The sequence below is a fragment of the Ixodes scapularis genome, unplaced genomic scaffold, assembly GCF_016920785.2.
Source record: "Ixodes scapularis isolate PalLabHiFi unplaced genomic scaffold, ASM1692078v2 ptg005406l_1__unscaffolded, whole genome shotgun sequence".
Lineage (NCBI taxonomy): Eukaryota > Metazoa > Arthropoda > Arachnida > Ixodida > Ixodidae > Ixodes > Ixodes scapularis.
In genome coordinates this window covers 1-24,365 of record NW_024610454.1, presented here as the reverse complement: position 1 = coordinate 24,365, position 24,365 = coordinate 1, and the positions used below count along the sequence as shown (strand labels likewise).

The 24,365-nt window shown below is 42.8% G+C and overlaps 1 protein-coding gene across 1 annotated transcript in view; it reads left to right on the top strand.

Moving 5' to 3' along the window:
* Positions 1-22,372, top strand: part of LOC120841574 (hydroxyacid oxidase 1) — a gene marked incomplete at its 3' end in the record, with an annotated part of 46,300 nt that extends 23,928 nt beyond the window's left edge. Inside the window, exons 5-6 of the mRNA XM_042288457.1 lie at positions 20,558-20,649; positions 22,214-22,372. Coding sequence (XP_042144391.1) covers positions 20,558-20,649; positions 22,214-22,372 — 251 coding nt within the window. The remainder of the gene's footprint in view (positions 1-20,557; positions 20,650-22,213) is intronic.
* Between the last annotated feature and the right edge of the window lie 1,993 nt (positions 22,373-24,365).

Here is a 24,365-nt window from a genome sequence, read left to right as displayed (position 1 = left end):
TCCAGGCTCACCCGTGAAATAAAAGGTGTCAGTTGGCTAAGGCTACGTTAGTTTTGGGCTGATGGTGGCTCTTGAGCGATGATGATGTGCTCGGGCCCGGCACTGGGGAAACCGTGAAAGCTGTAGCGCACGAACAACACCACACCAGATCCAGACGACACCGATGATCTTGTTCGGATGCCAGTAGTGATCAGGTGTTGCCGGCAAGACGCAGCACATGAAGCCACAGAAATGCCGATGGGAGCAGCCGTGTCGAGGTCTTGGGCTTGTTGTGAAGATGTAGGCGTGTTATAAGCAAGATGGTCGGCGGTTAGGCATAGTGGTGATTGATAAAACCTTCAATGATGTCGGAGTGAGGCAAGCACAGGCCACAAAAGGGACCCTCACCTCGCGCTCGCGAAGAATCGCCGCTGAGGACAGCCCTCATAAGTCAGATAAAGAATTGTGGGTTTGGGTTTCTTGTTTAAATTCTTGGAGTGAGGCCAACGAACATCTTAAACCCGTTGCTTCTTCTTCTTCCTATCTTTCTAATAATATTAGTAATAATAATAATATAATAATATAATAGAAAAAGTTATTGGGGACGGGGCGAAGATTAAGGGAATTCGATTTGCGGGACTGGACAAAGCTTGCATGGGCTTATGGGCGCAGACCCACATGCTATTTGTCTATTAAAATGTTTACAATGTTATTTGCTTGCAATATATTTTTGCTTGCACATAGGTACATACACAGACATATACACCGACAAATGTAATTCTTGTTGCAGCATTAAATCACAGTGAAACAATTGCAAGTCTTTGCCTAGGGAATGATTGCAGTGTGAAGAACCATAAGACACCCCTCCCCCCCCCCCCCCCCCGGTCTCACACCCGCCCCAAAACACACACGCACACACACACAGAAATATGCTGAATTCGACTGGAAGAAATGTGGTAGAAGGTATAGCTGTTCTTGAAAAAAAAAACATTTCCGTAAAATTAATTGACGAAATAATAAAAAAACAATAATAATCATAACTTACTTCACCATGAACAAGCATGGTGGCGGCTGAGAGATGAAGCTGTCCAAGCAACTTGACTGGTCCAGAGCCCTAAACCTCAGTATGTATCTGGGAAAAGTGGCGCCTTCTCTTCCATTCTCCTCCTAAACACCCTTCTTACCCCACCTCTAACTTCCAGTTTGCAAGGGAGGAGCTGTCCATGAATGTTCCCAAGCGTCCCAATGTCTTAGTCAGCTGAAGCTTCGCGATGCCGGTCGTGTGGACGTTTCCCGTCATATAAGTGTGGCATTGGCCTCACTTAGAGCCCGCGTTGGAATGCGGCCGTTCTGAAGCCGCTTTAGATTTGTTCATCCAACCGAAGGAGATTTGGATAATCGTCCCATTCGTCTCTACCGAGTTGCATTATCCGCCAGTGTCTCCTGCGTGTCTGTCCGCCCTTCGCCTTCAGAGAAAATGCAAGTCGTTTTAGTGTTCATATCAAACCGCCGAATTGCAATTATATTTTCCACGAGTTTAGATGATTCGCTACATCTTTTTGAGATGTGTTCTTTGCGAGTTTTACGAGAGTGTTTGGCCTACAGGTGCTTAAAACCTAGAAACGTGAGGCATAAAAAACAAGAAACATTTTGTGTGGATTAGTTTTTTTTATCATTGAAGCGTTGACGCGGTTTAGAGCTGACTGAAAATCGACATATTTTTTGTGCGTGTATATTGTGTTCATTCTTTAAAAATTTGCGACATCGCAGGCCTTCCGGTACGGGCTACTCGGTGCCGCAAGATTCGTCCGAGTGGAATAAACTATACTTTTTCCATATGTGAGGAAGCCGTCTTTAGAAACGAAAACTCCGCTTTCGTCTAGTTTCCTACTCCGTAATTTTATTAGAGTGTCTGTTTTTTTTCTGTTACTTTCTTCATACTAAAGAAAAGAAAAAAAGAAAAACCTTCAAGGTTTTATACCGATTCACGCTGCTTTTAGACTCCTGGGCTAGTGTTCTAGGGCTAGAAAACTCGTGCTGACTTGGGAATCAGCATTCGGTTTCAGTACCTAATCGAGGGCTTACGAATTTTACTTTTATACAATTTTAATTGTGACCGCGACGTTTTCTATGCGTGTCAAGATTCATACATATAAAATCTTGTATATGTATTTAAAGCGTCTAGATTCTACATCAAATCTAATAAAAGAGGCAAACCAGTGCAGGTTCAGTTGTTTCAGTAAAATAAATAAGAAAAATGTAAAAAAAAAGAAAATCAAATCATATACAGAGAACAAAGCAAAACAAGCGAATGAAAGATTAAAATGTTCATGAAAATGCACAAACACAGATGATGTTCAAAAGAACAAGACCAAAGTCGCCATTTTATTTATTTCACAAAACCACCAGCCACGTAAAAGGCCACCGCAGGAGTATGTATTACAAGTAGAGCATATGAGGAGTACATAACAAATTAGACCACATAGTGGAAAAGGGCGATCAATGACACTAACACACACCATACACCATAAAAGTGTTTTCTTAGCACTTCATAAATGTACACTTAGCTTTAGTAATAGGTACAATCCCTTTTGCATTTCATGGAATAGTTCTAAAGCTCTTACACCTTTAATCCTATAACTGATACGGTACACCTGAAGACTGATTATATTGTACAAATCGCAAGGGATTTAACATCGAGTTCTTTGATGAGCCAGACCTGCTAGGATCCGACTTCAGATGCATTCCTCAGATAAGGGTACATCAGTGTGTTATACGCTACAAGTTTGACTCGGCGTGTATGCCAATGAATCCATCCGCTTGTGCAATATGTCTGACAGAAACTTGAAGTTCTAGAGATGCCACTAAAGTGGCACCTCCAGAAGCTTCCCCGATTCCCCAGTGCCATATTGAAACCATGAGAGCTACAAGAAAGACGAATTAAAAAAAAGGCTTTCTTAAAGGTGCCTTTAACTTTTAAAAACACTAATTTTGATCTGCAGCGAAAAAGCGATGAGGTCCAACTTTAAAATTGTTCTGTTCACGGTGCAACTGATGCTCCTGTCGTTGCTCCAGTATCAGTTTTTTCTGCAGTGAATTTAGTTTTCTTTGTAGCTCTTTGTTATTCATCACTACATTCTGGTAATGCTGCCAGTTAAGCATATAGAAATCATGCTTATTTATTAAGGTGTTTTCTTTTGTTAGAACTTTCCAGAGTTGCGTCGGCATTGATTTTTTTAGCTTTCTTTGTGGGTGTTGGCGTGTTGCAGGGAGCATTTGCGTGGGCAGAGCGGCCGAGAGGTGGGAGCGGTTCCCTCGCGGTCGTTAAGAAACGTCTCGGGTTTCGGGAGTCTGCTCGGACAGATCCCTGGGACAGCCCGTTCTTGCAGCTGCTTGTGACTTTTAGCCGAATGCGCCTGTATATAGAGAGTTTTGCCGCTTAGTGCAAAATTGTCGCTTTTTGCCCGATGCAATAACTTAGCGGTTGGCGCCAGTCAGACTGGGAAAATTGCAGGGAACGACTCTACAAGGAATTTGTCTTTGGCGGTTGGAGCGCCAGGATGACAGCTCGCCGACCACTGGAGAACAGTGTACCACGTGTGAGTGGTGGAATTTGAAGAGCTTGGTCGGTTCCTAAAGGGAAAGGAGGCCCCTACGGGCCTACAAAAAGAGTGCTGAGAGGATTTTGAGAGATTCGGACTTTGGATTTGATTGAGAGAAATTGGGGACGGGGGTCGACATTTTAGACGAGGCAGTGTGGTCTCCCAAATTAGGACTTGTAACTAGAGTGTAAATAAATGCACATAGTTTTCTACAAGCAGTGAGTCGACCCATCATTCAGCGACGTTCGTGCCACCACGCTCCAGACCATCGGAGCGGAACCTGCCTCCCACACCACCGGGAGGACCAACAACAAACTTTAACTTTGCCTGACGCCAAATGTAAACAGTGTGCGACATGTCTGAAAAAAGAGCGTAGAACACGTGATACAGTAGTGCACAGGGAAAGGAAGCGGGAATTTACCACTCCCCCTCCCCCCCCCCCCCCCCGGTCCTCCTCCGGCCAAGCCTTACACGAGAGCGGCGGCCCAACACCTCCTAGAAATAAGGCCGTGGGGCTCTTCTCTTGACGTCGCAAAGGAAGGCCATCGGGGGCGCGTGTCGAAGCGAAGGCAACGCGCGTGGATCGACTGTCGTAACGCCCTTTTCGTCACATACGCGTGGCTTTGTAGGTAAAATGAAAGCTGCACATTGCAACGGGTCTAAGGAACACTTTATTACATGGGCAAAACATTACACCGTTAAAAAATCGATGCGAAATGGCACGAGGTAGGCGTATAAGACGTCTATAGAAAAATGTGATTGTTTTAAGTAGAAAATATTGAGTCACGCAATTATTGCCGTAGGAATGCATACGTTATACAGAAATATTTCGGCAAAATAGCGAGACACGCAGTGATTGGACACAACAATACAGATCAGTTAAAAATCGGGTAGACGTAGCCAACGTGGACACGGCTCGACAAGTGTCACTTACGATCATGTAAGCGATGTTAGCGCGTGGATTCACTGAATTAAAATTAATGTAATTTCGATCGAATGACAATATGGGGCCGACAAATCAGCTTGTGACACTCATATAATCACTCAAAACAGCGAGTTGATTAAATCCCGTATTATTTAATCAAAACATATTAACTTTTCCCTGTGCCAGGGGTACTAAACTTACTATTTACAGTCAGCTAATTTACTTCTCCCTATGGGCTTAAACTGTCTAAGAACAAAGTATAACCTATTTTTTATACAGGATTACTATTACCTTAATACAGTTAAGATTCTAGTATAAACGCGGTAAAGGCAACAAAATAACATTAGTATAAATAAACACATAAGCACGAATAACGCACCTTCAATAATCACACAAACATTGTTATTTACCTTCCAGTAAAAACTAGAATATTACCACACATATTTACAAATGTCGACGCAATGGCAAACGGAAAACGGCGAAGAACAGATTTCCATTCTATCACGAGATTTTAAAAAACAATCGACTGCAGCACTTCACTTGCGCCTTACATGTCCAGGAAAGCCCGTAAATAAGTTGTTCCTCACCTGTCGATCGTATCCATACGTTCCAAAGGATTCATCACGAAACCATTTGAACAGGAACTTCAAGATGTCTCTCTCTGTTGAGAGACAGGTCGTCGGCGAGTGTCATCGTTGACTAGTTGCCACACACGTCACTCCAACCTTATACCAGGAGTTGTTTCGTGAATCCACGTAAATGCCGTAGTATCAAGCAAACACAAGAAAAAAAACTACCCGAGACTGCGCTGACGACAAAAACACGACGGGTAGAAGGATAAAAAAAACACACACACACACACGCACAAACACACGCAAGAGAAGCACCAGCAGTGTGGGACGAGAGGCTTAACATTGTCGACCCATCTCTTGCTCGTGTGCGCTCCCTCCCTGCGGCGATGAATGGGTCGTTTTTCGGTTCCTTTCCCTTCTGAACTGTCTCAGCGTACCTTTGCAGACAGTCAGCAGCTCACACGCAACGTGAATTTACCAGGATCAGAGCCTGTACAAGGGAACATGTTGTCGCATTGGAAATTCGGAGCCGGTTCATTCGAAAAGTGTGGGGCGCTGCGGCACTGCGCGTACTCCCGCGGTTACGGGGATAATCAAAAATATAAATTCGGTACTTTTAACCTTAATAACACGTAGTATGTTACGTTTATATTATATATATAATAAATTGTACAAGTCTGCGCTTTTAAAACGTGTATTAATGTCGGATAAACGCGCACGAATATTACTGCGCCGATACGCGTCGACAGCGGCATTTCCTAACGTGGTTGCGCCATGGCTAACGTGGTTGCGCCATGGCCAACGTTATTAGATTAGCTCAGTTACGGAACTGCTCATATACGCCGCATGCACGAACAGTACCCCCCCTCACTCACCACGACTCGCCCGGCGTCGCTCGACGCGCGGCTAGACGGCTGCCTTGGTAACTGAATCAGGATACGTACGTTTCAACGTTACTAGAAACGTAAAAACCAACAAAAAAAAGACTCTTTTTCTAGTAACTTTTATTGGAGTTTAGAACAAAATGAGGGGCGCGTGATGTTTTCTAAAATCTTTAGTTTGCAAGGTTTGCGACGCAATTAATATTGTTTTCATACAACCATGCCTCAGCGGTGATTTCAGGTAGCGCGTCCCGACCTTGGCCCATCTTAACTTCGGTGGTATTTCGCGGCGCTTCCGCTCGGGAGACGGGGGTGGCACCTCTGTAACCCTTTCCACTGTGTCTGCTTTGGCTCCAAAATGGCCTATTGAAGCCAAGTAGACGTCACGCGCAGTTCCTCGAGTGACCGCTGCAGTATAAATGGCGGCGTTGTGATCGCCACTTGGCGCTTCAGCTCATAGAGTTATTACAATAAACGCTAGAGGCTCAGCTGGCGCTAGTGTCTATGGGACTTCCGGTTGCAAATTGAAGCAGACAGCATGCAGTCTACTTTTCCAGTCTTCCTGTGTATTCCTATGGGAAAACGCGCGTGAATTTTGTCTCGTCGCCGGAAAATAACATTAATAACTTTTGTTATTTCGGTTGTACCGGGTAGTATGTACCTTTATTAATATTGTGAAAGTGTAATTGTTTTAGTTACAGCATTTTTTCTTTACCACTGAACGATGCTAAACTTCGCTATATTTCAGGCCCAAACCTCTGTTCCATGGCAGGTATGTAGAAACGAGCGACGATTCTAAGCAAAATAACGATCGAAAGGAATGTAGAGTGTGTTCAAAGTTCGCCAGCATTCCGTTGGTGCTTATATATTGCTAATATGCCTGTCCTTTCTCTATATGAAAATGACCCCGCCGTGCATCTTTACGAGTGGTAAAAGAAACGTTCGAAATGTAAAGAGTAAAGTACGTGGGCTACGAAAGGTGTGTTTTCTTATTATTTACAATGTGTTCCAGTTTTTATCGCGCACATGTCCTCTGGCTTCCCCCTATTTGAAAGATTTCGAGCGTGCGGGTGATGATTTGAACACAGAACAAGCATCTTCGCACATATTCATGAGCAGAAAGAATAAAGCAGTACTTATGTATTGCAAATCAGAGTATATTACGTGACTTTCAACTTATTTTGATCGTCTGCAAGCACAAGGAGTTACTTACCCAGTGTTACTGCGTAGTTGTCGCCGTCTCTCTTCGTTTTCCACAATGTTGTTCGTTCGTTTGGCACGTATACCCCCCATGCTGGAAAGCGTCGACGCCGTGTTCGCGCTAACAGTGTCCGACAGTGCACATCAATACACGTACGAAGCGGTTTTAACACCGTTTTTAATGCCGCGAATTTGAAATAAAAATGCTGTAACTGACCAATTATTTCGTCTGCGTGACTGAGAAATGTTACAATGTGCCTAGCACGTACACATTATTCGTGATATTTGCTCTTATAACCGAGCGCAGAGAGAAAATGCACTCGTTTTTTCCCATAGAAATGCATTACGGGAAGTCATTTTCTGACTGCTTGCTGTCTGCTTCAATTTGCAACAGCACATAGCGCCAGCTGAGCCTCTAGCGTTTATTGTAATAACTCTATGCTTCAGCTGGGCTCTTTGGAACACATAGTAATGAAACGAAAATCTAGATGGCGCTTCGAACGACGGTTGGCGGATGGAAGTGAGTGAAGTGGGGTACCCCCCTCCGCGGGAGTTCCACAACTGATGTAATCTAATAACGTTGTCCATGGCCTTCCTTCCTCCGCCATTGTGACGTGCCCACTCGGAGCGCTACGGCCTGATTTCTAAGAGGTGTTCGGCGGCCGCGAGCCCGCCACTCTCTCCCTTTTACCGGCACACGGACGGCATCGTTAGGATGAGGGCTTCTCTGTGGGCTGGCGTTCCTTGAAACGATGACGCGTCGCAGCCAATAGGAATTTATTGCTCGTTTTTCTCAACCAGGATCGAGGTGCCGTTTCGCTTAGCCAGAATTTAGATGCCGTTTTTTGCGGGTACAGACAGCGCCGGCTGCGCTCAATGGGACAGTTAGTGCTTTCGCATTAAAAATAATATACAAGTAATTGAGACCTCGTCGACACACAGTCACACAAGTAACAAAATACATCCCTTGTTGAAAACAAAAGCTACTCACAGCATTGACAGTGGTTCACATTGAAAAAGAATAACTATGTAATAATTTCGGAATTGAACATTATAAATGATATAACACAAAGCTTTCCCCCCCCCAAAAAAAAATATAACAAATACAACATTTCTGTTGAAATAAATAACAATGGCAGTTGCTTAGGTCCAAAGAAAATTGTCGCAAAGATTATGTATGTATTTATTTATTTTTATTTATTTATTCAGATACCTACAGCGCCATGGGGCATTACAGTAGGGGGGGGGGAGAAGTTGGAAATGAAGAACACGAATAGTTATGCAAAAGTTAAAAGAGCAATATTCACAAGCCATAAATCTTTCAGTATCACAACAAAGTGCAGGCTACATAAAAAATACAAATGCGGTCTACTAAACACTACGAACGTTACTCAACTACTAACTAGACACTACGAGGTTAGTGTTGAATAAAACATATCGTTAGGAACAATGTTGACCACCGAGGCTGGCAAACCCTTCCAATCCCGTATTGTTTTAGGAAAAAAAGAGTTCATATAGACGTCACTTTTACAGCGGAATTCCTTGACCTTATACACATGATCCTTTCTTTGCGATATGTAATCTGGTGGGTGAAGGTAGGCATTTCTATCTATCCCAGTCCTACAGTGAAATATGTTATTAAAAATTTCAGTCGAAGGTTCTTCCTTCTAAAGCTTAACTCCTTCCATCCTAGGCTCTGTTTCGCACGAGTCAAACTAAGTCGCCTGTCGTAATTGTTTAAAACAAAACGGGCAGCCCGGTTTTGTACTTTTTCAAGGTTGATTATCTGGACAGCAGTGTGAGGATCCCATATAGTGCAGGCATATTCTAAAATTGAGCGGACATGCGAAAAATAAAGTCTTTCTTTCAAGGAACGTGGTACAGGCTTAAAATTACGAGCGAGAAAGCCAAGCATTCTCGAGGCTTTAGAGACAGTATAGTCAATGTGCTTATTCCAACTTAGGGTCGAGGTTAGGAATACACCAAGATATTTGTATTCGTAGGCAACAGTGAGTGGCTCGTCATTAATGGTATAAGTACTGAGGGACGGAACACGCCGTCTCGTAAATGGGATGTGGACAGTTTTCTTAAAATTAATATTCATTTCCCACAGTTCGCACCAATCGGTAATTGCATTTATGGCTGCCTGTAGAATGTCGACGTTATCACTCGCTCGTATTTTTCGATAAACAACACGATCGTCTGCAAAGAGACGCATTGGTGATGACACAACACCCACGATATCATTCAAGTACAGCATAAACAACAGCGGCCCAAGGACGGACCCTTGCGGGACTCCTGATGTCACGTCAGCAAATTCGGACTGGCAACCATTTAGCACAACATATTGTTTACGGAGAGACAAATATTCGCGTATCCAATATACCACTTTCTTATCAATTTTATAACAGTGAAGTTTCGCAATAAACAAGTCATGGGAGACAACATCAAACGCCTTGCTGAAATCAAGAAAAATGCAGTCAACGCTATCACGGCCATCAAGAGCACCTGCCAATTCATGTACAAACTCTGTTAGCTGTGTCACGCACGAGTAGCCTTGACGAAAGCCGTGCTGGGAGGAATGTAGTATTCCCGAGGCATTTACATGATGGATTATGCCTGTATATAAAACGTGCTCGATTACCTTACAAGCGATGCTAGTTAGTGAAATCGGACGGTAATTTGTGACCACGTTCCTTGGGCCACCCTTGTGTATCGGGACCAACCGACCAAGCTTCCAATCTGACGGCAATGATGACGTATCTAAAGATTTTTCAAAAAGAACATAAAAATACAGGCAGACTACACCAGAGCATGACCTCAGAATACAAGGAGAAATGTTGTCGGGGCCTGTTGCCTTGCTTGCATCGAGTTCATTTAAAAGCTTTCTAATCCCTTCCACTTGGAGTGTGATCGGAGGCATCTCATTAGTCACAAAGGGCGCATCGAAAGAAACATCCCGCTGTGCAGGCGGGTTAAACACGGAATAAAAAAATGAATTCAAAAGCTGGGCCTTATCGGTATCACTTTGTACAACACTGTCATCGTGATTAAGCGGCGGAACGGAGATATCACTTTTGGCATTGCTGCGCACGTATCTCCAGAACTCCTTTGGATTAATCTTCACTTTCTCTTCAAATGCCTGGAAGTATTGTTGTTTGGCTGTATGAATGCTGGTTTTTACGTGTGCAGTTAGTTCGCTCAGCTTGGCAAGATGGGCTGCAAGTTGAGTGCTAGGAACGCCCTTTGCTTCTTTTGAATAAGGCTACGGAGCTGGCGAGATACCCAAGGTTTGTCACGTGCACGCTTCGAAGTAAGCATAGCAGAAGGAACAAAGCAGTTCGTTAATTCAGTTATTTTGTTCTTAAAAACACGCCAGAGATCCTCGATACTCAGTTCCTCAGCCAACGTTTCAAAGGTTGGAAAATACGAATCAAGTGCAGCTGACATGCTATCATAATCTGCTTTGTTGTATAAAAACACCTTCCGCGGTTTTGACCGGCCGACACTGGTATTTGAAAGGTTAACATCTGCCACAACTACTTTATGATCGCTGATGCCAGTGATGACTTGCGTATTTGAGATAATGTATGGCGTATTGGATAAAAGTAAATCTAGAATGTGGCCTGTTTTATCGTCTCGCGTTGGCTCAAGAACATGCTGTTCAAGTGAACACAGGTCCACAAGACTGAAAAACACGTTTTATAATTCTCCTCCTGCGCCAGTCCTGTGATTATTCGCCTTCCAGTTAATTGCAGGTAGATTAAAGTCACCTCCAATTATAATTTTAGCGCATCTAATAGTAGAAACAATTTCAGAATGTGAACTTAAAACGCTCGGCTGTGTACCTGGTGGCCTGTAAAAGGCACCAACGGCCAGCCGTTCACCATTACCCAAGGAAAGTTCGCACCAAACGTTTTCAACGTTTTCAGTTTCAATCGGCATTTCTTTGGAAACAATAATTTCATGAACAAGAATAAAAACACCCCCTCCGTGGGAATTTCTATCTTTTCTATAACATAAGTAATTGTCAGGGAAAACCTCTCGATCGAGAACGTTTTCGTCCAGCCACGACACCGTCCCGATTACAACCTGTGACTGAGTCATGTTTACAAGCTGCGGTAGCTCATCTACTTTATTTTTCACACTTCTACAGTTGACAAGGGTTATGTTTATTGGACATTCTTTGCGGTTATTAGGTAGTCAATGCTGAATCACCAGCTTTGCCTCATCATCCCAAGTGAATTTGACCCCGTCTAGGAGCAAGCAGTCATGTTTTAGCAGAACTTTGCTATCCGGTCGACGGTGAGCCTTCGCGTATTCCCATAATCGCTTTCTTACAACACGAACATATTCGGAGAGGTCTTCTGAGATGCTTAAATTTGTACCTTTTAGTTTGCGAGCATTAAACATGATTCTTTCCTTATCTTTCAGAAAACGAAAACTTGCAAAGATTGGTCGGTTACGATCAGTAGACTGCTTGCCTAGCCGGTATGCCTTTTCGATAAGAATATCATCTACGCCTAAACGAGTGTGGCACAGGTTCGTAACAAGTTCTTCACAAGCAGCGGCGGTTTCTTTCGCATTTGATTCAGGGAATCCATAAAAAATCAGATTACTGCGGCGGCTACGATTTTCGAGAGTTTCTACCCGGGATGACAGAGCTTGTATCTGCGTAAGTTGTGCGTCACATTTTTCTTTATACTCTTGAAGAACAGTCTGTATATTGTCAAGTTTATCAATTTTCGCTTCCACTTATCCTATACGGTTGCACACGTCATTCAGTCTGGAATCGGCCGATGCCTGGTTTGCTTCGATTTGCTTTAATTTGGCCATTAGACGCTGTTGCCCATCCAGCAGTTCATTTAGCTGCACCTGAGGGCCAGGGTTCAATTCAATTTAAAATGCTATATGAATAGTAGATGTACAAATGTGCTTGATGAAGTAGGCAAGGTTCGTTGAATCATTTGAAGTCCATTGTCTGTGCATAATCGGGTTTACTAACCAGCGTCCGGGTGACGGGTGGAAAATGTGACATTTTTTTTGTTAATGATGCAAACGACAAGAAGCAACTACATACCATGCGTGCTTATTCGTACTTCATGATGAGTGTAAAGTCATAATATTGATCGACGCTTAATAATAATATATACTCAAAACGTTGGTCCGCCTTAAATTCATAGGACACGTTACTAATGATTCTTAATAGTCTTTTCTGCAATAAAAATATTTTGCAGATTAGTCGTAGTTGTTGTGCCTCGAACCAAACGAAAGAAGTTCAAACGAGATATAAAAATAATTAGTTATATACCAGCAGTTTTCCTCTGGATAGAAGAATATAACAATGTCTATCAACGTACCAACCAAATAAGCCAATTTAGAAATAAAATAGTCCACGTGCTCGGTCCACGACGTATGCTTCAAAGATAACACTCCGAACGTCTTAAAGGAGCATACTTACTCGGCAGGGGAGGAGTCCAAAATATTATCGCATGCAAGATCAAGATTCTTATTTCTTAGGCTAATAGTACCTGGGTGATTTCAGATAAGATCGACCAAAGGGTGACTGGTCGGCATTTTTAAATCAACTGATGTTTTTATATGACATTGTCTAGTGTCTGGTATAAACGAATCCACACTTAGTTTTGACCAGAAAAAAAATTTGGAGACAAGAAAAATCGTAAGGCAGGGAGAGGTGGACAGCTGCAATAATGCGCACTGATGGAGGGGGCAAGTTTGAAAGTGAATAATTAAAACAATAAAATTAGGAGAATTTTAAAACTTTTTACAAACAAACTATGGGTACAACTTGCCTGTAATATAAAGTAATAATATTTATTAAAAATTTATTTAGTTTTCTAAAAATTGCCAAACATGCCTGCTCGAACGACAAATGGCAAACTTTGGAAATCTGTATCTCATGAAATAATTTAATCATTATTACATAACTTGCAGACATTATTTTACTAATATATGGCTATTATTGAACAAATAAATAAGGTATCTGAGTGACACAATAGTTACAATATATTTAGGCAAACATGAGAAAAAAATCAAACAAAGAAAAATTCCAATGCGAATAAAAAAAAAAACACCTTCGATTATTTTAAAATTTGGGTACCCTGTTATACTCTATTTCGGCATTCATTTCTATTAAAAACATGTTGCATCATTGCACTGTGAAAGAAGAGACAACTCCCCACGGTAGGGTCCTTTTTCAAAGCCTACACTTAGCAGTGTCCTATACAAGAAGTGACTCTGAGTTCCAGTTTCATGAAACTTGCACAAATCTTTTATATACATTTATTCAGATGAGGTCATTGATAAAAAGAGCGATCGGTCACACAGTAAAAGGGAGGAGAAACTATATACAGCATTTTACATAAGCGTACAAAGTGGTATCATATTAGAGTCTAATGATTTGAGAAAAGATGATGCAGTGTGAAGTTGTACCTTCCGGTATATCTTACATCTAGAGTAAAATAAATAACTTTACTTCCACACACAAAAACAAAGATATCATAGTAAGATATTTAGGTTGGCTGTGTATTTACGATTACAAACAATTTCAGGTGACGGATGCCATAGTGCCTAACTGGAGCAGCTTCGATGCTCTCGGTGTATGAATGAATCGTGGCAAGCCGATATATTTTATCCTGCTCGGGAGTAACATTTTGGGATTTTTTTTATAGTGATCAGATAAAAATTATTAGTAACCACCAACAAAAACAGTAGGTTAAATACCCCGTGAAGAAAAATGTGATAAATAAGATGTCCCTGCATTCAAAATGAGCAGTCCTTGGGAAATCAAATTCGGCACTTTACGCTAAGGTTTTCCTCGCTGTACCCATTTAATAAAGTTGCTTCCAAGCAGATCCGACTGTCCGTGCTACATATACGTCACAGGTCCCTTCTGTTGATGACTTGCTGAGCCGCCACGCGTGCCAAGACTGAATGCCAGGGAAGGCGCGCACCGTCAGCCACTCTTCTTTTTTTTTGTTCACGATACCGAACAACCTCATTTTCGTCCAGATATACAAGATGCACGCCTTTCAGTTTCTTTGATAGAACGCTCACCATTGTCCTGGCCGTCTGAATTGCGCTTACTGAACGTTCTCTTAGGTTGTTCAGCGTGGCCTGGTGCTTCACGAGTCCGCCAACTCCGTCACATGCATTTTTCCCATGTCCAGATGCAGAAAAACACCACTGGGCTTGTGGGAAATCGTCCTTTGCAAATTGGTGAAGCTGGTAGCGATTCTTGAAATGACCGGCGGCGCCGTCACTTACGTACGTCACGTACGAGTATACCGCAACGTTGTCTTCAACCCACTCCTTCACTTTTTCTAGAGCCAAGCAAGCGTGAGCGGCGTCGTGACACAGGTCCTCACTGATGATGGCAAAGCTGTTTGTAGATTTTCTTGTCGTCACTACACATGTAAATATCGAAACTTGTTTTTTTTTTTCCAGTGATATGCTTGCACTTCGTCAGGAAGCACGATGGTCCAGTTTTCAGCAAAGTCAAAATGAAAGACAATGCTCCCACGTTGCATGCACTATTTTTCATCGTAGATCGCTTTACCTTGCGTTTGCCGGATATGGTTGTGAAGTACCCAACTTCCAACCGTCACTTGGATGACTTTTAGGAAAGTCTCAGGTTCCAAAGGTTTTTTCACAAGGTCGCCTGACTCCCATGTTGCAAGCACAATCTCTTCATCCTCCGGGATATCAAGTTCCTGGAGTGTAAGAAACTGGCCTTGTGGGCAGTGATCACAGTCTCCTTGAAGGCACAGTTCTGTTGCTGGGTCGCACAGAAATGCCGAGTTCATTTCACCAGTGTTGAATGTTGAGCCTGTAACGTTCTCTAGAGCGGCAATACAAAGATAATAATGGGCGCAGCGCACACAAACGCACACTTCCTGGTGTGGAATACATTGGACCCATCTAGGGCGCAACGAATAAAATTTCGTTAGCCCAACGCCGGAATCGGGATGCTTGTCTTTGTATATACGGAAGGCCTCTCGTATTGAGCGTGTCATGAAGCGCTTTGGCACGAACGTTTTCTCTCCGTTGAGCATGACAGAGATGACGTCCTTCTGGTTGGGACTTTGGCGCGAACATTGTAGCTTGTCTTTCGTGAAGTACTCTAGGGCAGTAGACAGGTTCTCAGGGCTCACCTTGCACCTCGTGTAAGGATCCGGCTCATACCACACGCCATGCTTTTCCTTGAGTTTTCGGGATTTACTGATGAGGTACATTGAGGCCTGTGGAATCTTCATTTGAACCTCATTCTTCGTCAGTGTTGACGGCAGGAGTGTAAGCAGTTGACAACGTTCCCGGAGAGAGGTGGCGGTTTCAAAGGCCTGCCGAAAGTTGTCCACCCACTCAGTGCATGTGGAGCATGTTGGTTCGGACGACCCTGATGGTGCGTCCCTGTCGTACGCAATACGTAGCCTTGAGCGTATATTCTTGACAGCAACCTGCTCCAGTTCTGTCTGCTTTCTCTTGACATAGGCAGGCCTGTCCCGACTTCTTACGACGCTTGGTTGTCTCAGCGGCGACACATCTGTAGGTAGTATGCTGCGATTTAGATCTTCAATTGCTTCTTCAGCTGGCACAAATATGTCAGGGCACTGCTCTGAGCTTCGCATCGAGATCTTCTTAGTGATGTGCATGAAGCAATGGTAGCACAGGTAGTCCGTCGCACTCACTTTGGTGGAACAGTCAGGCGGAAGAATTTGCTTCAACGAGTTTAGGTCCAACTCGCCAACACTTCGAAAATTCCGCTGCTTTGGTATAGTCTTTTTGTGTTTGCAAAAGTAATCTGCACAGAACACTCGTTCGGAGCTCCAGGACGTCTTCATAATGTATACATAAATAATAGAAATGAAACCCCAACTGATGGCATATAATTGCCAAGTGAAAGAACTACTGGGTGCACAAGTGACAAGTCCGAGGCTGAGGAGCTCACTCACTGCAAACGTACATTCGAAAAGAGAGGTCACAACTGAGGCTGTCGGCAAAGCTTGATCCACGTCAAAGGAAGAAAGAGGGAAAGTCTCCAGACAAAAAATTGTGGTCAGCGGCCTTCGAAAAAGACTTTCCGGAATCGCACTGTCGTCCCTCCACGCGCTGATATGAAAGCACCCGAGCTTCTACCACGTGGTTCATGACACAGCCTGAGCCACGTCGGCGACCGGTTCGCGAGGGGTTGGCGGTGGGGTTACGTTGATGGTCACTCGGATTAGCCCTTGCTGTACTGAGCTACCGCCTGCAGTGCCTTATCGCCGGCTGGTGTCAACAACGAGAACACACACACCCTGTCTACACAAAAACTACAAGCGTTCACCGCACACGCGTCGCCGCCGCTTTTAAGCTTTTGTGAAATTGCTTTCTTTTGCCGCGGAGAACCGCCTTATCTTAACTACGCGCCTGAAATCCTTCCAGGCGGGCGTACACAATATCAAGCGTTTCGAGAAATGCCCGTGGAGTAGAACTATGGGAAAATTCGGAGCCCGCGATGTCGATATCGTCGCCGTTGTGTTAGTACGCCGTCGCGTACTGCAGTCCCCCGTTGGGGAAGGGGGGGGGGGGGGGGGCGGTCTTACTACGATAACATGGCGACAGCGTTTACACTCTATGTATTTACGCGAGGCTCGAGTATTTGGGGATAATGCTGCCGGTTGGTGTGCCCCTTTGTGCCTGATATTATCGCCCGTGACGCCAGCGAGTGAGATGGCGACAGGCATGACTGCTCAGTAAACAGGCGACGGCGGCCATGTTTTGCTGGTTGAAGCGAACCCCCTTGTCCTTGACAGCGAGCGGGGAAATGCGAAAAAAAGATTGTATCGGCCGTTTTGCCAGAACTAGCGACGAGTGTCGTCTGCGGTTTCCGGCAACTATTTTGCCATAATCGTGAGCTTAGCGAGGAAATGATTTTTGCTAGCCACAGAACACTACCACGCAGAAAGGGAATGCTTGAACATGTTTTTGTTCTGGATATATGTCAGGGATATATATGAGAGAGAGAGAGAGAGATGAAGGTAGAGCGGAAGAGGGAATAGCATATAGTGTCGCAGGAGAATAAAGTAAACAAAGTTCCTAGTGGCCGATGGCTGCATGATCTTTTCTCGGATCATTAGTCCGTAATATGACACCTCTTTGTACACAGTAGTTTCTCCTTAATTTAAGTGTGTGAACGATTTCTTTAGTTATCATTGGCCTCATCTGAATAAAAATATATAAAAGATGTGTGTTGGTTTCATGAAACTGGAACTCGTCAGTTCTTGTATAAAACACTGCTAAGTGTAGGCTTTGAAAAAGGACCCTACTTTGGGGAGTTGTATCTTCTTTCTCAATAAAATGATGCAACATGTTTTTAATGGAAATGAATGCCGAAATAGAGTATAACAAGTTACCTAAATTTTAAAAAAAATCGAGGGTGGCGTTTTTTTTTTTATTCGCATTGGAATTTTTCTTTGTTTGATTTTTTTTCCATGTTTGACTAAATATATCCTAACTATTGTATCACACAGATACCTTAGTTATTTTTTAAATATTAGCTATATATTAGTAGAATAATATCTGCAAATTATATCATAATGATTAAATTATTTCATGAGATACAGACCTCCAAAGTTTGCCATTTGTCGTTCGAGCAGGCATGTTTGTCAATTTTTAGAAAAATAACTAAATTTTAAATAAACATGATTACTTTATATTACAAGCAAGCTATACCCATAGTTTGCGCCTAAAACGTATTAGAGTTCTCCTAATGTTATCGCTTTAGTTATTCACTCTCAAACGGGCCCCCTCTATCAGTGCGCGTTAATGCAACTGTCCACCACCTCATGCCTTACGATTTTTCCTGTCCCCAAGTATTTTTTCTAGTCAAAACTAAATTTGGATTCGTTCATACCAGACACTAGATAATAACATATAAAAACATCAGTTGATTTGAAAATGTCGACTAGCCATCCTTTGGTCGATCTTATCTGAAATCACCCACCTTCGTTTACTTCTTAATTTTAGGTTATTTGAACTAGCCCTAAAGGCTCTTTATTTATCATGGTGTCATTAGCTATGCTCACAACCTAATTGAAGTTACCAGCCGAAAAACTAAGACGCTGGTATCATCCGCGTAAATTATTAACTTTACCTGGACTGATGTGTTCACGATTTCATTGACTTATTTATATGTTAAATAGTAAAGGCCCCAGAATGCTGATGTGCGGTGCTCAAGATTATATTTAATTTTTAACAAATGATTTTGCATGAATGCGTATCCATTTGATTAGTTTTGAATTTATGTTTTGCATGATATTTGGATTCGTATTATGCAAAACAATTTCATTGGTTTTGCATCTCGTGACCGTCAAAGTAATTTTGGTGCTAAAGAATTTTAAAGTTAGTTAATTTTACTGCGTTTTTCGCATAAGGGAAGTGAATACATGAATGTCGTTAATTGAATTTTTGCTGAGTTGCACAATTTGTCTGCATTTTCTTAAATACTATCTTTTTACTTAATTTAAATCCTCATGGTCATCTCCACGGATGACATTTTGTTGCGTACATGCAGGTCCAGTCTACAAGTTGTGCATTAATCTGCAAAAAAAAAAAAAGAGGAAACTATCGGCCTTTCCACTTTGGTGAAGAAGGCAGAGCAGCCAAGCTGTACAATTATTATAATGCAATTATTACAAAGGTGCAAGGGAGCTGGACAAGAATGACAAAAATAATCTCTGGAGAAGGGGAACAAGCGGGACAAAGGACAAACACAAATCTCCAAACACAGCTAGGTGACTGGTGCGCGGTCCCAGGTTCGATACCCGGATAAGGCGGATTTTATCGGTCGCGCACCAGTCACCTAGCTGTGTTTGGAGATTTGTGTTTGTCCTTTGTCCCTCTTGTTCGCCTTTTCCAGGGATGATTTTCTTTAAGCTGTGCTATGGTGGGAATGAAGTATTTATAAATGTAACGATTAAGGTCTGATGGGGTAATTGGTTATTTGAATGATTAAAGAATAGGACATATGTATAACGATCCGGGGTTGTTACTTATTTCGTAACCACAGTGACCACGGCCTTGTGATCGCTGTGGTACACCGCCATAGGGTGTAAGCTGCGGCAGGCACGTTCTTCGTGAAGGCGAGGTTTACACACGTCCGATGCCTGGTCGTGGGCACCGTAGGTTCGTTCACACATGCAAGCCCGAAGTGTTCGAGCATAAACGAAGTCTCTCTGGTGCGTCGCGGCGCGGGGATGTACACGACGGCGACCGCCGGACCGCCGCGCACCATGACGGAAAGACTGGAAAGGTTTCCGCCATCTAATAGCGACGGCGGCAACCACATTGGTTGTCTGGTGGCGGCCGTCGTTCTGGTCATCAGGTTGCCACCGTCGCCCATGGATGGTGGTAGCTGTCCAGAGTTTTGTGCAGTTTTGTGTCGACAGTTGTCTAGTACCGGACACGAAACTGGGGAAACTAGCCCTTAGCAGCTTCTGCAAAAATAGAGTTATGTTCCTAGATTGCGTAGTCTGAACATAAAATCAAGAACGAAAAGAGCCTTAAACGAATTGAGGACTGGAATTGAACCAAACAATTAAAGGAGCCAGATAACTATTTTGTTATCAAATTCTTCTAACGACATATTGTGCAACACGACGCAACCACATTAAACTCTAAAGAGAATAATTCTGTTTTCATACAATGAAATTAAGAAAAAAAAAAAGAAGCAACATTTCTTTTTTATTCTTTTTTTTTTGTCACCGAAGAGCTTGCAGACCTAAATTGTGGCGTGCAGAGTCCCAAAGGGTAAGGCTGTCAGGCCGAAGACACATCGGCCATATGCAGTTTACAGAGTTGACATTGGCGAGCGTCCTAGGTCGATTCGCGCTCGGGTGCGCTGAATACGTTCACGGATATTCTGCTTTGCGTTCGTCACCCAAGAAGGCGGCGACAATAATCGCCGAACTTTAACTATGTCCCAAGTACTGCTCGCATTCTTAGCATTACCAACACCAGCTTAGAATAGGTTGCTATTAAGTAACTCCGCTCGATTTCCTATTCAATGATTTCTAAGGAGTCACTTGTATGCTGATGTCTTTGAAAACATAATGGATGATGTTCGTATATCATAGGTTCGTTTCAAATCAGTAAACGAGTCCGCGCTTCTTGCTCTCAAGCACAGGTCGTGCGAAAATGACTACAAACTAATTTGCTGCCGAGAAAAAGAGAGTTATAGGTAGGTGGTACGACATAGCTAAAATTGTATAAATCAAAATTGTTTTCAGCAAAAGAAGAATAAGCATAAATTTTCTGATTTTCGTGATATATGATATAAAACTTAACATGATTTACATAAATCAATATTGTTTCAACATTGTTTTCCGTCTTTCGCAGCCGAAGACGCTGAGGAAGCCGTTAAGCGTGGGGTTTCAGCGATAATTGTCTCGAACCATGGGGGTCGGCAACTGGATGGGGTCCCAGCAACAGTAAGCTATCTCTTCACCAAATGCTCTCTCCGATCCATTCGCTGCTCGTGCTCATAATTATAATAGGACGACATTATAGGCCTCCAACGACAGGTTGTTGTGGAAGGAAGAAACCAAGAGATATAGTGGTTTGCTTTTTATATCGATAATAATCGACCATCTGAAGTCCTGGAAAACATTTGCCAACTTCGAAGAGGCAGACCAGAAAAGGGGGCAATTTAAATCAGACCCAAAACATCCGGAACGATCCTCAGCTTGAAAGCGTCAGCGTTCCCTGCTGAGCATGTTCCACTCATCTCCAGCAAAAAATAAATGAATAAATAAATAAGGTCACTTTTGAAACGACGGTTTGTGTTTGGAGAACAACGGTTATTTAAAAATTCAAGGAAATACTCTGGCCCGTGACAGTATCGTGATACCGGGATTACACCAGAAAATATATTTCAATACAGAAATACAAAGTAAAGTTTAAGATTGTAACACCAAAATACAGATACAAAACTTATTTTAGAAATGCTATCGCGATACACATAATTTGCGATGCTTCACACATCTATTTTTAAGTTTCGATACGTTCAGAATTCGGAGCTGTATTACTCTGCGGTGGTTTTCCGTCCAGAACTTGGTGTAGATTTTACCGTCGTCACCATTTCGCTGATGATGAATACCTAGTAAGCCGGAAACAAGTAAAAATACTCTGCAACCACAGTACATAAATATATATATATATCTATATATTGCGTAACTTTTGATTGAGGCTCCTTCTACAGAATGCAAAGTGTAACGCAACCATTCTAATGTTAGCCTGAGACTGAGGCAGGAAAAGAGGAAGTTTCAAAGTAGAAGAAAAAGGAACAGTCGAGGATACGTCTCTACAGACGTATCCTCGACTGTTCCTTTTTCTTCTACTTTGAAACTTCCTCTTTTCCTGTCTCAGTCTCAGGCTAACATCAGAATGGTTAATTTCCACCAGCTCGCCTGCGCACTCACTACAATATCATTGTAACCCAACCTTCTGTTGCGGGTCAAACAATGCCCAATGGATCTATATTAACCCTCGGTTCTCCGCTGGGGCGTGCCGTATGCCACTTGAGCAAGTAAGGCACCAAATGGGCTTTCAGCTGTACTTTTACATCAGCATGTATTGAATATTTATTTCTTAAATGCACAAATAGCGCAGAGACAGGGACGGAGTAAAATACTGATAGACAGCAGAGCTGAGTTAAAACTAAACTTTATTGGTGCTGCCATCATGAATAAATACTGCATGTGCCACAACCACGCAATCGAGGGAAGTAAAACACGTTTTGTGATTTCTGACTTCGTGGGTTGTTACACAGGTAATGTATATATTTGATTTCAGCATCAATAGAGTGTAGTTGTAAGTCAGCGCACTTTTCCCTCAGTATTGTTTTACTCTCTCCATGTTGCTGCGTAGTTCGCACTTTTAAGAACGTACTAACAACGATCCCAGTCGTCAGCATTATTTACTTCAATACGCAAGTACTTCTCTTTTTTCATAAAGATTTAAGCAAACTTTTTTTTCGTTGCGGTCTTTCTGCAGATAGAAATCCTCCCCGAGATTGTAAGGGCAGTCGGCGGTCGCATCGAGATCTACGTGGACGGCGGAGTCCGTCACGGCACCGATGTGATCAAGGCGCTGGCACTCGGAGCCAAGGCCGTGTTTGTTGGACGTCCCACGCTTTGGGCTCTTGCATACAACGTAAGACCGCCCCTCATATATTGATCAGTGTTCACAGATAAACTCCGGTGTGACACTTTATGAATAATTTCTTCAACTATGGACATAATTGTATATACTACAATTCCGCGAAAATGGGTCGAAGGAACCGGATAGTATTTTCTTCTGAAAGCCGTGGTTTTGGGTTAAATGTCACAGATCATTACACTCCGTTTCAGCTTAAGTCTAGCCATAGTCTGTGCCACGAGGTGATGAGACCAATCAAGCAATGCCAAAAGCGCAAGTCACAAGGCTTTTCGGTTTATGATTGGTTCAGTGATGATAGAGTATGCACAGAAACAAAACGAGCATCATGATGGTATGCTTCTGAATCTGAGTGACTGGTCCCATATGCTCGAAGCGTTGGCTGCGATTGGACTTAAAGTGAAATGGAGTACAGCTTTCTGCTTTTAATCAGAGTGTAAGACATGATTAAATAACGTGCGGTGATCCAAGACAAAATCATATGCTAGAGTGGAAGAAAGGACCATGTTTTCCGAGGGGCTGGTTTTTAAAATGTAATCGCATCACGGGAACATATCAAAAACAATCTTAAGTGTTTTGCGGCGAGATGTTTCGGTGGCGCCCTATTATGGTTTCCTTTCCCGACGTCACGACCAGGATTTCTCTTGCCATGATTTGCAGGATTTGCCATGCTGTGAACCGGCGATTGAGAATGCATTATATATAATAATACAAGGAGCAACTGCTTTGGCCAATCGCAAATTTCGACCACAACGACGCTTTTGGTAGCGCACGTCGCTAACAGGCAGAGACATTTATGGTAATGGCTCCCGACGTGTGGCCGCCGCCGGAATATAAATTCCAGCCTGTATGTGCTGTTTCGCCCTTCATTAGAGAATGACTGATTGGTTGATTGATTTGTTGGTAATATTTTTGACGTAAGACCAATAAGGGTAAAAGATGGAGTCCTCGTTAGCTTGGGAGTCGTGGGTTCAATTTCATTCTTACTTAGTACTTTATTAAGGTATCATTCGTTAACACGAGTGCCCCAAAACCTTTTAGCCTTCTGGCACCCGCCAATCAATTAGTTATTAAATGTGTTTGAAACACTTATTTGTATATACAGGGTGCCACAAAAAAAAAATTTGCAGGCTTTGTTTTACCGCAAAAATAAACAAGGCATCGCCGAACGCTCATTTTTCGCCCAAAATGGTAGCGCCAGAGGTCACAACCAGATGCCGAAGTTTCAGCCCGATCCGATACCTTACTCAAAAGTTATAAGTTATTTTCTGAAAATTTCAATGGGGAAATGGAGTGCATTTTTGCCCGTTTCCGCTTTCTGATGCCATACAGCCTCATGTATCCAAAAACTCCGTTGGCTGCCATTTTCCCAATTAAATTTACAGAAAATTATTTCTTACTTTTGAATAAGATATCGAATCAAACTGAAACTTTGGCATCTGGTTGTGACATTTAGCGCTACTTTTGGGGGGAAATGAGCGCTTGGCGATGCCTATTTTTTTTCCAATACAAAAAAAAAGAAACGTGTAAATTTTTCTTTTGTGACACCCTGTTCACGTATACGGCCCAAACATCGTACTCTACTTAACATATACTGCTGTTGGGACCTCAGGCGTGAGCGGACGGTTTAATCTCTTGCCACATTGGCGCGAGACCACGAATATGAAACGCTATATCAAAACACTGGCTCACGCTTTACCATTAACGGAGTTGTATACTGCGTATGAAGCAGAGTATAGGGCGTCTTGTCGCGGCCTTGTCTCTTCTTGTGCGGACAATCATGTATCATAGGAAGCATGCTAATACATAGCTTGCAGTTGTCGGCATTCTTGGGTACTCACGGTTATTTATAGTCACTGGTTCTCTCGAGGTACTACATCTGCGGTCTGGAACTAGCACAGTGAACCGAACCTTCGTGGCATATAAAATACCGGCATGGCCGGGAATGACATCATGGGCAAGCTATGTATAGGAAATTTCAATAAAATAC